The sequence below is a fragment of the Neoarius graeffei genome, chromosome 23 (genome assembly GCF_027579695.1).
Source record: "Neoarius graeffei isolate fNeoGra1 chromosome 23, fNeoGra1.pri, whole genome shotgun sequence".
In the NCBI taxonomy this organism is placed as follows: domain Eukaryota; kingdom Metazoa; phylum Chordata; class Actinopteri; order Siluriformes; family Ariidae; genus Neoarius; species Neoarius graeffei.
The window spans coordinates 14,704,883-14,720,349 of record NC_083591.1 but is presented as its reverse complement, the minus strand read 5'-3'; the positions used below and the strand labels follow the sequence as shown (position 1 = coordinate 14,720,349).

The following is a 15,467-nucleotide window of genomic DNA, read 5'->3' as shown; positions in this document are numbered from 1 at the left end:
ACTTATGAAGTGAATTGGTTGGACCAGCTCTTATTTAGGGGTTTCATATGAAAGGGGGTGAATACCTATGCATGCTCCAGATTTCTGTTTTTTCATCTTAATTATTGTTTGTGTCAAAATAAAACAACAGTTTGCACCTTTAAACTGGTTGGCATGTTGTTTAAATCAAATGGTGCTAACCCTCCAAAAATCCATTTTAATTCCAGCTTGTAATGCGACCAAACAGGACAAACACCAAGGGGGATGAATACTTTTGCAAGGCACCGTACAATGTGCAACCCTAATGTACATACAAGCTTGTATTTAAGAAAGAAGTAATTTTACACGCGCACACGCCTCATTAGGGAGTTCTAAGCACCACTTCTTCCCGAAGCGTGTGAGATTCTGTCACCGCGACAAGCCGCTCAAAATGACTGACAGCCCCAGCCCATACCTCTACATCACTCCGTCCTCCAATCGCATTAGGCCGTGCCGCTTTGGGGCGGTACATAGTGCTAAAGTGAGGAAACGGCTTTAAAATGAGTTTAGCTTGTGCTCATGCGGATTACACGAGGGACACAAAGAGATCAGACCTGAGCGAGTAACTCTAGTTTAACATGATCTAGCTGCGGTAGGCAGACAGGAGAGATGGGGGAAACAGACGAGAGAAATAGAATAGGGGGCCGGGGGGACGGTGAAGACAGCAAGCTCGGGGAGAAAAGAGAGAGATAGATGGATGAGAGTGACGATGGCAGCTCTGTCCCCAACTCCCTGCTGGATTTTAACAGTGGCAGCGATTGAGTTGCAGCACGCAGGGGAACCAGGAGACGAATCAGAGCAGGGGGATGCGTCGTGTGTGTGTGTGTGTGTGTGTGTGTGTAAAAAAGAATCCCCACCCTTGTTTTTCCTTTTCTTTGGCTTTGCTGTCCTCTTTATCCTTGTCACGGCCTCGGTCACGTCCTCTGTCTTTCTCTCGGTCCCTGCCTCGAGTCCTGCGGTCACGGTCTCTGCTTCGACTGCGGCTGCGTCTCCTGCTGGATCTGCCGCTACTCCGGCTGCGGGATCTGCGATGACGGGAACGAGACCTACACACACAGAAAATGAGGACAAATCCAAAAAACAATCAAAATACTAACTTCTTTTAAAAATCAATACGTAAGGAATAAACCATGACACGGTGATGGTTCCTGTTCTAGGAAAATAATCAACAACAACATGGTGTGATGACGTTTTTCCAACAACACCATGTTATTTATCTTACGCCACAGCAATTTAACACTACACTGAAAAAAGTAACCTATAGAATTTACCCAATAAATCTGAGGTAACAATTTGCATTGACTTGTTTAGGGTAGATTTACCGTAATTCCATATATTGAGTATAAAATAACTGAAATAAAAAGCTATGAAATACTTAAATAAATTGGGTAAAATTTACCTCACATTTATGTATCTATTCAACAGCTACTTTCTCATTGAAATTGGGTAAAATTATCTCTTGCTTGCTAGTAGGTAATACCTGATAATTACTAATCAAAGGTAATTAATATCACTTAGTAACCATTACTTATTCGGAGAAGGTAAGATGTACCCCCCAAAAAAAAGACTTTCAGATGGTTCATCATCTCAATATTTTTAATCCATAAAATCATCAAAAAAAAAACAGAATAAAGTGCAGTACAACAGCTTCACACAACATTTCAAGTAATGAACCTGTTTTATAACTCACTAACTAACAGCTTCAAATGTTGTTTCTGGACTGACCAAATCTGCAGTCCAGGTGCATTTATACAACAAATAACTGAATCGCCTTGTTTATATGCAGCAATGATGCACCAAATGATCAAAAAACACAAAATAAAGTGCAGTACAACAGCTTCACACAACATTTCAAGTAATGAACCTGTTTTATAACTCACTAAACTAACAGCCGGAGAGAGGAAGATGGCAGGCCGAGAGTTCCCTGTCCCGCTCACTCAAACGCGCGGTCTGACGCATGCGCAATTTGGAGCACAGGACTCACGGCTTTGGGGTATATTTTACCGTATTTTTCCATGTAACGGTTGTTACTGTTAACGAATAGGTAGCATATGTATAATTTACCCATTACTTTATAATTCCTTGGCTGACTGCAATAACCGAGTAAATTTGATCTGGTTTGCATAGATTATATTTACCACCCTCCAAAATCACTTCTTACAGTGTACCAATGTAAGACATTTTTATGTCCATTAGTAGTTCATTGTAATGTAGCTGTATGTTATAACATGGATAAACAATCGCTCTATCATCAGCCTCTTTTTTCCCCCCCTCCTGCGACTCCAGAACTACTGTTGTTACAGAAAACAAATCAACATCTTGTGGCCAATCAGAATCAAGAATCCAACTGCACTGTGGTATAAACCTGCGGTATCAAATTAAATCCCTGATGATCTTTGATTGGGCTTTTATGAGAAGGTCAAAGAGATTTGTCCGGAGGTAGACAGGGTCAAGGTTTTGATAAATATGTGGATGGCTGCATGTGCACGCATGTGTGTATTCGTGTGTACAGTAATATACACTATCGTGGTCATTAGGGAGGGGCTGGGATGACTCTACACACTCAGTATTGATCCTTACAGGACAAGGCAGAGACTGTTGGGAGATTTACTGGGCTACTTACGAGGCCGCCTGACCTCCCACCCGTTTCTACTCACACACAATAAAAAGCATGAATTCCTCTTTTTATAGTATTTGAAAATTCAGACTTAATCACAATCAAGTGGCATCTATATAATGTTCTTTAATACACAACGTATTTTGTTGTGTGCTTGCTCTAAAATGTACCTGCACTAAGAGGAAAACAGGACAGACATTAAATTACTAAACTAATATAATCAAATTAAATCCATGAATCCAGCAGGGCTCTAAATTTTACTTTCAAATGAAGCAGTCAATTTTGTATCATAGATATTTATATTAATGCAGCACTTTAGAGTTTTGTTAATCACTGGTGCTGAGCTTCGAGAGGACTTTGTTGTGATATTCTATCTACAGAAAAAAAAACTTGCTGATGAATTATAACTGTTTTCTGTTACTACATTGTGATGTGTTTTACAGAGTGTCATCGTTACAATGTCAGGTGTAGTCACGGTCTATAATCAGATGGTTACTTCACCACTGACGTTTACCAAAAATCAATTAAATAATACCAATTTACCTTCTTTTCTTATCCTTTTTGAGTCTGACTGTCACTCCCCGATACTTAAAAAAAAAAAAAATTAAAAAAGCAGCCCACTGCTGTCTTATTAAAACACCGTTACATCAGTAACTCTTCTGCCACTCCAAGTGCATTCCTGACCAGAATTAAACGAAACTGTGATCTATTTTTGGCTAAGCAGCACAGCGTTCTGCCATGCCAGTTCATTTATTATTTTTTGTCTCAGGCACTGTGCTGCCTTTCCTCGTAATCACTCCTTCTTTCAGCTATTAACATCATGATAAATACTGAGGTATTACAGAACAGTTGTTTTCCAAAAGCTCTTTCTAAGAAAGAAGGATAAATTCTTTGCCCTTTTGTTTTTTTTTATTATTTGTACATACAAAAACAAAGAATTCATACTCATGATTTTCCTTTCAGTTTGTACCACTTGTGTGTGTGTTCTTAAATGGTCAATTACTACTACAATGTTTCAGACCACGTTACCATACCCCAACTACAGAGATTGCCTACTTTTGTAAAAACACTTTTCTGCATCTGTTTAATAATAATAATAATAATAATAATATCACTATTACTGCCAGAAAGTGCATTGTAATAATGTACCATTGGAAACCGGCAGTCATTTTCCCCCCACATGTGCCAACACGAGAGCAGTCTTATTTTGGCTACTGTACTTGTGGCCAGCAGATGTAATAAACACCTAATCTGCTGGGAGCTGCTTTTCTCTTTCGACGCCCTGCTACACTTGTGCGCCTGTTGCAAATTAAATTTATTGTAGTTAATAGACTGGAGCCAAGCTGCTAAATGTCAATTTCATTACCAAGGCCTTCCCCTTTGGAGAATTATTAGCCAATTTACAGCTAAGGGTAAATGTGTTATAGGAGGAGTTACAGATAAACACTCCCTCCCGCCTCTCACACACCATGCCAGCAGTGGGCTATTTTACATTTATTTTTGCGATTATCTCTAGAGGGAAAGGTCTTCCCCATGGCCTAAACACATTTTAAAAGGAGGCCTCAGTGTCCTAACACCCCGCTCCCCTCTATTCCCCTCCCTCACCCAGATGGTCCATTAAATCTATCAGCGGTGATTGGATGAGGCAATTTTTCCCATGAATTATCAATAAAGTAATTACCAGTGTGAGCGGCTTATCGTCGAACCCCTGCCTGGACACGGATATGATCCTTCCCCACTGCCTATTTTAGTAATTACGCGGACTGGGTGTGAGCTGGATGGTGGCTATCTGCCCATATTACTTTCCTGCTATACAAGACCTTTTTGCTTGATGAGAAATTGGACAATGATAGCACTAGTGTAGCACGCATTATGGGCCCAAACTGAACTGAATAAACTTTATTTGGGATAATAGGCATACCAAATTCAAATACTTTCTCAATCTGGACAGGATACGGAATACAGCTATACTACCACACTGAACTCTGACCTTCCATTAGCCATTACCTTTTAGCATAATTAATGAGGTGTCCAGGCAAATAAACATGAAACTGGGCAGGACAATAGTGTGGGTTTTTTTTTTGCTGTTGTTGTTTTTACACTTGCCCAGTGGCCTGGCTAACAAAGTTATGCTTTGTCCACCCATGCTTGTAAATGTATACCAGCAGTAAATAATATATTTTCAATTAGCAATTTCCCCACTCACTAATCCATCATGGCCTTGTTCAATAAATATGTCTTTGTCCATAAATTTACAGTTTCAATAAGTTCCAGAACCAGCTCTGTAAATAGTTTCAGAAATATACGAGATTAAATTATACACAATGCTGTCACGTCGGATTTTTCAATCCTGATCGCAATATCACTGAATTAAACATGTGCCAAAGAGAATGGAAAATCTGATGAATCAGTCTTTTCAAAAATGAAAACAATAAAAATAAAAATTATACAAAACACTACACTGCAGTCAAATTATACAGAGGAACACACAGTACCAGTCAAAAGTTTGGACACACCTTCTCATTCAAATGGCTTTTCTTTATGTTTATTAATTAAATGACTCTTCATAGCTGAAAGTAATGATGGATGTCATTTCTCTTTACTCACTTGAGTGGTTCGTGACATAATATGGACCGCTTTTTTTTTTTCGCGGTCCAAATCCTGCGCTCTGATTGGCTGGCGAGCGGGTCCGTATCCTACGGTACGGACCCTGGTTACGGACCTCTGGCGACTCGCTCGTTCACAGCAACAACAAACATAGTAGAATTTTTTGTCAACATTTATCTTTTTTTTTATAAGATTTATTTTAAAAAATCTTATAAATTTTTGCCAGCGTTTCTCAGGAGAATAGCATTAATTTTACAGCATGGATAGCGATAACGACAGTCTTCACAGCAAAAGCGAGTTTTACTACCCTGAGGAAGAAGAAATAAAAGAAAACATTTCAGGGGAAAGCTAAAAACCTGTAACTTGCTAACACCGAGCAAAAACATGGCTGAATCCTGAATGACTCCTATTTGTATAAATATGGGACTACATAGGCGGCAAAATATAGTTTTTTTCCTGTCATTGAAGTGCACTTGTATACTGAGAAGGAAGCAATTTGCATTACAGCCGTGAACGAGGATTCAAAATACCGGCTCGGCTCAGTTTTCCCTTTCGGGCACTCTCGTTTTCTGTTAGAATTTGGTAAAGAAAAAAATAAATATATTATTTACCAGCTTAAGGTCGGTCCGTATGGTGAAATACCGTGGCCTCAGCCTCGGTCAGTACTTTCAAGACCTCGGTCACGGTATTTCATGATACGGACCTCCCAGCTGGTAAATAACATTTTTTTTTTTTTTCGCGGTCTGGATTCCATCAAATCATGAGCTCCGATTGGCTCGCGAGCAGTCCGGAATCCTACGATACGGACCCCAGTTACGGACCATTGGCGACTCGCTCATTCACAACAACAAACATAGCAATTTTTTGTCAACATTTATTTTCGCATTTCTTAGAATAATAGCATAAATTTTACAGCATGGATAGCGATAATGACAGTCTTCACAGCGAAAGCGAGTTTTACTACCCAGATGGTTTCCCTTTCAAGCGCGCTCATTTTCTGTTAGAATTTGGTAAAGAAAAAAATAAATATATTATTTACCAGGCCCAGAGGCCTCGGTCAGTATTTTCAAGACCTCGGTCACGGTATTTCACGATAAGGACCTCCCAGCTGGTAAATAATATATATTTACTGTATTTATTATTGAGTATTGGATCTCAAACGCATTAAGGAAGCAAAAAATTCCACTCATGAACTTTTGACAAGGCACAATTTTGTGACTTCTTAATATCAAAATTTGAGTTTTTTTCTAAAAAATTTATGCCTTTAAATTTCAGAAATCCTGTGAGGTTTTTTTCCCCCCCTCAGAATATTACACCTCAGCTCTGTTTTGTTTTTTAAACCTACTGTACAATGGCCCTAATACGCCATCATACTCAGCAGCTTCTATACTTCACACAGACTAGTGCAAAAAGATAACAAGAGTGCTCTGAGAGCACAATATCCCCCGCTGGCAACTATATCTATGATATAAGGCCATAACTCTGGTAAAATGCGGCTGAATTAAACGAAATTGCAATATGCGCATTACCGACATATAACAAAGAATCCTGTCAAGTTTCGTGAAATTCCTCCAAAAAATTGTGAGAGGAGTTGAATTCAGAAGGCGAGGACCCTTCCTGGGACAGACGGACGGACGGAAGGACATCGCCACGACATAATCCCCCTTCGGGCCTTTCGGCCAGCGGGGCATAAAAACCTCCAGTAAGCATCAGTTCTTTGGGTGGAGCGAAAACGATCAGACAGGAAGGCTACAGCAACTCTTTACAACTGTGCTGAGCAGAAAAGCAGCTCAGATACACCAACACATCAAACCTTGAAGGGGACAAGCTCCAAGAGCAGAAGACCACATCTGGTTCCCCTCCGGTCAGCCAAGAAGAGGAATCTGAAGCAACAATAGAGATCTTGCAGTCACATGACCGGAAAGTACACAACCGCCATCTTGTCGGTCAAAAACACAGCTGAATACTGCTGCACTTGTGTACAGAATGGATCAATTTCAACCGATGGACTACACGGCTCATTTTTCTAATGAACAGATAACTAGATATATGTCTAAAATAAACGATCTACAGATTAGTGACCCTTATGGCTTACCGGACGGAGTTTTCACGACCGGATTTTGAACTGCCAGCGGAATACCCGGACGTGTATAATTACCTCATTGACTCTCCCTCGCTGTTCAGTGGTGAAGCACTGCGTGCTTATAAATCTCTGGACAGTTATCTTTACAGAAATTCAGGATTTGTCAGCGACTCAGATGTGGCATCTTGTAAACAAGAATCCTCATTGGACGGGTAAGTCACTTAAGTATTACTAGTACTGATACTAGATGCACTGACCAGCCGATTATAGAATAGAATAATGTAATTCTAGCTGTAATTCCAAATCGTCCGTCTTGTTTACATGGATCTGGCGTTGGAGAGAGAGAGGCTTAGCAGTGGAGGTTTGAGTGGCTGTTTTTTGAGCTTAGTCAACAGGCCGGCTCTGCAGCCTCGCTTTTGCTTCCACTCCCGGCGCTGCCTCCTTCGCTTTGCTTCCGATAACAATCCACGGAGACCCCGCTGGTCTCGCTATCTCGTCCGGAATGTTTGTTTTTTTTTCTCGTCCGGAATGTTGTGCATGCGATGGAAATCGCTACAAACCGTCATTTTCTGCTGGAAACCAATGTCCAGTAAGTCCATACGGTTGTAGTGGATATTGAAGTCCGGTACAGACGAACAACACGCAAAAATACACACAAAAAACATAAAAAACGTGCACAGGTAGGGAGAGCTTGTAGCCGCAGCCGTTGTAGTAGAATTGTATATAGTAGGGTTTTCCAGAAGAAAAGGTAGAAGTAAAAGCAGAAGTAGAACCAGAAGTAGAAGGCGGAATATGGCGTTTGACCGACAAGATGGCGTCTGTCACAATCTGGATCGGCTGTGACGTCACATGCAAGTGCTCCATAGGCACAGGTTCACTGAAACTGGACAGCTGAAGCCTGGACAAAGACCAGGTGACATTTTTTTCACGTTGACCAAATGTATATAAATCTGTGGAATATTCAACAACAAGAGACAAAACCTTTCTGAAAAACTAACACACAAACACAAGGTAAAAACACTAATCTACAGCAGTCACTTCACAATTTAATTCAAAGCATCGCCATCTATTTTTATTCCTGTTCTCGAGCACCTCGAGCGAGCCGCGTGGATTTCCTGCTGCCAAAGGAGCCTGAGCGCCACTGCGTTAAACAGCTGTTCCCCCTACAATGAAAATATGTTCACCATGCAGCGTGTCTCACTTTCGAGTGCTCTTCAAACGCTGCGCCACACATAAGTTTCATTTATGAGATTCGTCTAATTATGATGGCTGCTGAAAACATTTCCCAAGCTGTTTTCCTTCCTCGACGTTCGCTGTTCTTGCGGGAGTGCCGGCACAAAAGCAGAAAAAGAGAACGCCGCGACAAATTGAGTGTGTTGTTAAGTAAACGACAGCTAGTACAATTACCACAGCAATCCCTGCTGAGTTTTGTCTGGTAGAGTTTTTGTCTATTTCATTTGCCTCCTGCCACCATTTTGGGAAAAGACAAAGTGATTAGAATAAAATCTTTTCTAATTTCTTGGCTCCGTCTTTCTTCTACATTAACACCGGTCAAGCCGGGTGAGACAAACTCAGTACTCAGCCCACACACACGCACTCTCACAAAGGGTCATTTAATGGAGTTCAAAGCCATCTCACATCTAAAAGAACCCATATGTTACCGACACTTGGTGAAGAAATTCCCCCCCCCCCCCCCCCAAAGAATCAAGAAAGAAGTCAGTGTTTGACTCGTCATTACTCTTCGTTGGCACATGTGAGCGCCGTCACTCAACAGACGCAGCGCAATCCTAAACTCCACAGTCTGGCTGTGTGTCGTGGTTTGGGCCATATTACACTCCTATTAGTGGCACAGAGGGCATGAGTGAACCTAAACACGAGGGCAAGCAGAGGTGAGAGGTCAGAGTGGCAATCAGGTGCTAACTCACCACTGTCGTCACAGGTGATCGTTTGACCAACAGCCTTTAGTCCGTCTATCTGCTGTCGTTTTTTTCTTTACGACAGGGAAAGCCGAGCTGTTGCTACATGACGGCTGGCTCACCGCACCGAGCTGTACTGAATTTTTCTCCACAAGCTTCCACTGAGGAGGGGGGAAAAAAAAAAAAAAGGATGCGTGTTTCAAACTAGCCGAAAAATGTGTTTCCAATTAGCAGGTGTGCTCTTAGGGCAAAGATGATGGGTTTTTGGGTCCGGTTTATATACGACTATTTATGAAGTGACAGTAGATCTGAGGGTCTGTTCCTCACAGCCTTTTATTGTTTAAATGTGGATGGTTATGCCGTCTGTGCCTAAGTGATTTAGGAACCTCACAACTCTGGTATAAGAAAAATCATAAACGGTGAGGCAAAACATGTGGGCCAACTGTAAAAGTGCGGCGAAGGACGTGTGACACTGAGCAGACGTGCATTCCGCTGCCAAGGGGGAAACTACACTTAATTAAACATGCGAGGGCATCTGAAATATCACCCTTATAAAAAAAAAAACGTTAATTACTTACCGCGGAAATGAAGTCAGCGTTCTGGAAAAGACGACGCCATGAGTAAAAGTTCGGCAACTGTATTGAGACCGTGACCCCTGCAGTAGCTCAACATCTGCTGTGTTCAATCACCAGTGTGCACATCCTGAATGATGACCTGGCACTCAGATATCAAATTTTAGCCAATGCAGGTTCAATCAGAGCTGATGGCTTTTAATGGAGGAATTTCATTTCTGTTTCTAGACTCGCACGCTCTTGCTCTCTCTCTCTAGGCCAGTGCTGACAGCTAAATAAGTAGCAATTCAGCTTTGAACAGGCATCCATTTTTCTTACATTTCACCATAGATGAACACATGGTCAGCGAAAACTGACCATACGGAGATGACGTGACTGAAATTCTTCACTTGCGACTTTAACAGCTAGGAGTTTGTTACTATATACACAGAATAATACATGTTTTAATGTTAACAATCCACATTACACAATTTCTAAATTACCCTCTGCGTTCTCATATTTCGTAATAAAGAATACGAACCACACAGGAACAGTGCAGAAAATGGTAACGAGTACAAGCCAGCTTTATGTGAGCAATCTATTCTTCATTACACACTTCCTGTGCTCCGGTGATCAAGTTCGAGAAATCTGCACAGCTTTTCAAGCACAAGTAAAGCCAATTTCCATGCCCAAATAAAACAGAAATCAACAAGGACTTGGGGTGAAAAGAAAAATGTTCATCGCAATGTTTAAATCTAATTGTGTTGATGCATATTTAATGAAAAAAAAATAAAAAATTCACATCCATCTACTGAATTACTCGATTCTAAAAATACCCGTTCAAACTAGGACTGGGTTTTTTTTTAAATGACAATTATATTTGGTCAAAGTGTTAAGTATTGCTATTATAAAGTTATAAGAATCTGATTACTTTCCAATAACAGCATGTCCTGAAGAGTTTTATTCTTCATCTTACACCACAGAGTTTTTTTTTTTATGTTTTCATTTAGAGATGTATTTAACGCTGTGGAACATCTGTAAAACAAGTCAGTTCTGGTTGTCACTTACATTATAGCAGCTATAAACATCCATTCCCTCACCAACCTCTTTTTCCCTCTCTCATGGAGTTTACAAGACGTGATCTCGCTAGTTTGAACGTGGCTTCACTGACTGCCATGAAAATGATTATCTCATCTCATCATCTCTAGCCGCTTTATCCTGTTCTACAGGGTCGCAGGCAAGCTGGAGCCTATCCCAGCTGACTACAGGCGAAAGGAAAGGCGGGGTACACCCTGGACAAGTCGCCAGGTCATCACAGGACTGACACATCAACACAGACAACCATTCACACTCACATTCACACCTACGGTCAATTTAGAGTCACCAGTTAACCTAACCTGCATGTCTTTGGACCGTGGGGGAAACCGGAGCACCCGGAGGAAACCCACGCAGACACAGGGAGAACATGCAAACTCCGCACAGAAAGGCCCTCGCCGGCCACAGGGCTCGAACCCGGACCTTCTTGCTGTGAGGCGACAGCGCTAACCACTACACCACCGTGCTGCCGAAAATGATTATTAACATTCAAATTATTTGCTAAATTTTATGCTTCATTGTCGGCTTATTTAATCTCTGTGTTTATTTTCCTCTTCTAAGTGCTATTTTTGTCAGTCGCATCCCTAATACAGGTAAATATAATTAACTGATGATTACCAGATTTTTTTTTTCCACAGTAACAAACTTGAACATTCTCCGTTTATCTTGACAGAAAGTGAAACTGCGTTTTTCAAAATCAAGACAAAACATTAATATGAGATGGAGAAAAGACGCGGGGTTTAATCACCTACACAACTGTCAATCATTCCACATTTACTTTTTTTTTTTCCAGTAATATCTCCTAGCAGCATGCTCCAATATTAAAATATAGAGTTCCAAAGAAAACGTGTTGCACATCTACAGAGTTCCAAGTCATTCAGAACCTCAGCTTCACAGGTCTCACATTTGCAACTTTTCCAGACTCTTCCTCGCCTCCGTGCTTCACTTTGAGTTACAGTTCAATCACCTCCACGATGATGAAGAAATCTGTTGGACCTCAGGTTTACATGAGAAAAGTGTAGCACGTCCTCAGATGAAAGCATGAAATAGCACAAGCGTTCATCACCAGGCCAAAACGGTGACGCTAGTAGAAACCTGCTGATTTGGCACTGTTGCTTCATCTCTTCCTCCACCAATCACACACGCCGTGTGCAGCTGGCAGCTCATATATTTCCCGGCTTCATCCCAAATCAGTCAGAAGTTCCCCCATAAGCTTGACAAGACAGGAAATAAAAAAAGACTCTCCAATATCAAGAGAGGGGGGAAAGTGTTTCATTATTTCCAGCGGGTGTCACGATTTCAGTCAAGAAGCACATAATCCAGATTTCTCTTTTATTAGCGCTTCCTCTCACTCTCTCTTTTTTGTTGCACCTAAATATTACACTGGTAACTGGAACCATATTGGTGCTGTCAGAACAACGGAGAGAGAGACAAGTGCACCGTTGGATTTAATTACGATACAATTTGCTCCAGTGCTGTTGGGGGAGATGATGGTGTCTCTCATACACACTCCGACACATGGCTCTGCTTAAAGCCGAGCATCAGCAACTTCTACACGGGAAAGGGATTTTTGTGACGCTCAAAGCAGAGGGCCGACTTATCTGTTACTGGAGAACGGGGTGCAATTTGATGGCAATACTTTCGAATCGGTATGAAAAAAATGATTTGCTTTCATACAAGCAAATAAAGTCATTTAGAATATGTTTCCGAGCTGGAGTTAAAAACGACTCCTGGGCCTGTTTGAGAGAACTGGATAACTGTGATTGCTCAGTCATGGGCATGCGATCAGTCTCATCAAATCACACTGATCTGGAAGGATAATCTTCTCACTGTGAGGCAATTAGCATTAATTAAAGCAAGAAATCGCCAAAAGCTTGCAAAAAAGATATATACTTCAGGCGAGTGACCTTTGCAAGGGTTAGTGGGGTGTTTCCACACAACAGATACACAAGTCTAAGCCGGACCTCGGGTCATTTCTGTCTCTGAGCACCGGATCCCTTTCCTCCTTTCACGAAGACCACGCTTGGGTCTGCCAATTAGAAATAATTAGGCAGTCATTGCGCTGGCAAGTCCTTTTAAGTGCATATATAACGATGCAACGATGCTGATTAACTGGCGTCGAGCGAGTGAGCACGGGGGGGGCTCAAATGGCCGGCGGAATAATTACGCCAGTGATCACAAAGCCGCAACGCTCCTCTGTACTTCACCTTAATGCGTTTCAAACCTCCACTTCATTACCGGTCGTAATTAATCCGCCATTAATTGCAGGAAGGGCCCAGTTTACCTTGCTTCGTTTCTAATTATCATCTTATAAATAGTTATGGTTCTAATTAATGTGTTCATTAGGCAGGATATTTTTTCTCAAAGCAGCGCTCGGAGCCAAAAGGTTCGGCGTGCTCTTCTCTCAGAAGCCTGAGCAGCCAGAAGGTGAGGCTGTTCTGCTCGCGCTAGTGCTTTCATTTTGCTACATTCAACCTCCTAATTGGCATTTAAAACCCAATTTCGAAGAACTTCAAGAAGAGCTGAAATTAGGATAGAAGGAAGACGGGGAGAAATTCATTTTCTATTCCAAAAGCAAACGTTTAAAAAGGGACGCGTGACCAAATTGCTTTGAATGGGATGAAAAAAACAGACGAAGCAGGTTTTATTCCCAGACTTCACCGGACGCTCACATGACCCACAAGAGGGTCAGATATTTTAAAAAGCTTCTAAAAATCTGTCTCGTCACTTATGACAAACATCGAGAGAAACGCTGTGGAGTCACGACTATAAGGGAAATCCAGCATAATGAAGAATCCTCGTACATTCCTCCACAGCAAGAAAGGTCAAGGTAAAAGCCACCAGCCTTAATATTTACTCTGAATCGCTGTCCAGTGGCTAATGAGCGACTACAGGGGCAACAAGCATGCTTCCTGAATAAAGATCACTGCGCTGACCTTTGACCAGTCGGCCGCCTGATTTGCACTGATGTTTTTCCAGTCTCCTTTTAGTTCGCTGCTCTTTTAATGCAAAAGACTCACAGTATCAGACCACGTTCACCTGGCCTCGGGGTATCCATGTTTACAAATTAAAATATTTATTCATTCCATATTTATGTGTTTGGTGAACAAAAGATCCTTCATCCCTGCGTGACTGACACGGGGTCCGAGATACGAGGAAGGGTAATCGAAGCGCAAAATGTCTCAGAGTCTGGCACGGAAAACTACGCAGAAATCAGAGTAATGAATTAATCTGTGCTCGGCTCAGACAGAGGAGGACGGATGTGTATCTGATGAAGAGAGTGTGTGCGCACGCACGTGTGTGTGTGCGCGCGTTTGCAGTCTGAATAATATATCTTGTGTTTCTGTAATATAGCCAATTTGTGTAATAGAGTTCTGTTCACTAGCTCGGTGATCTATTCTGGTTTACAGCAATATGATTGTAAAATGTATTTTAAATTACCTAATGTATCTTATTTTCATCCCAATTATTATATCCCCCGGCCACTGTAATAAAACAACAGTGGGATATGAAAATAGAGAGACTCTTCGCTTGCTTGCTTGCTCAAGGCAGATAGGAATACAAATCCCATTTACGTTTATTCATTACATTATTGGCTGATGATTTCATCCTTAAGCGACTTAAAGCGAGGTGAGCAGTTAAGGGTTAAAAGATTTCCTCAAGTGTTGGAAGAACCCTATCCACTGATCCACCACTTCCCAGATAAACTATACGACGTAAAGGGATCGTGACGGCGACTATGGTCACCTTTTATTGTTTCACGTTTGCAAAGACCACGCGAGTGCACCTTCTTACTGAACATTAGAATAAAAATTTGATTTTTCAAATTCATAACAGATACTGAGACGAGCACAAAGTTTCACGTTTCAGAAAATCGTTTTCGCATTGCAGAAGTGGAAAACGGGTCATTATGGGATGAATGCAACAAATATATTTATATACGTAGGGCTGTGTGTAGGGTTGGAGTCACTGTTTGAGTGAACCCGATGTGAGGCGGAGCAGCTATCTCCCCCTCACCCAGGGGAGCGGACTTGTAGCTGGATGTGTCTGGAGGAGAGAAAGCGTGGAGGAGGGTGCGCGTGGGCCAGAGGGGCTTCTTTTGGCAGGCGGAGGGAGCTGCGCTGGCGGCTAGCCGGGGATAAAAGGCCTCTGCCGTGTCACTCACTTACTCTCCTCTTTGGTAAATAAAGGTTTCTGACAACAAAGGCCAGCAGCATTTGTCTAGCCTCTAGTGAGGGGGATATAAATAAAAAAAGACACCAGTGTGCACTCTGGATGTAAGGACGGAATAAAGAAAGACTAAGAGAAAGAGATAGAGGAACAAAAAAAAAAAACCAAAAGGAAAAAGTGTGGCCTCTCAGATCTGGGCTAGTGTAAGCATGTTGATTTTGATTAAATAAAGAACACACACCCTGCCAAAAGCAAGTGAGGCTTCAGTTTGAATCAACAATTCAAGTACCACAGTCAGTCATGTTGGTGTGCGTGTGTGTGAGGAGAGCGGTGGAGTCCTGTCTGGAGAGGAGTTTATGGGTTAGAAAAGGTCCTGACCTCCATCCCAATCCCCAAAAGTGCATCTGTGG

The 15,467-nt window shown here is 41.7% G+C and overlaps 1 protein-coding gene across 3 annotated transcripts in view; it reads right to left on the bottom strand.

The window, feature by feature from the left end:
* The window catches only part of rsrc1 (arginine/serine-rich coiled-coil 1), a 258,504-nt gene that overhangs the window by 224,181 nt on the left and 18,856 nt on the right, over positions 1 to 15,467 (bottom strand). For all 3 annotated transcript variants that reach the window (XM_060905828.1, XM_060905829.1, XM_060905830.1), the window contains one exon: positions 876 to 1,064. In XM_060905828.1, the coding sequence (XP_060761811.1) occupies positions 876 to 1,064 (189 nt within the window). The remainder of the gene's footprint in view (positions 1 to 875; positions 1,065 to 15,467) is intronic.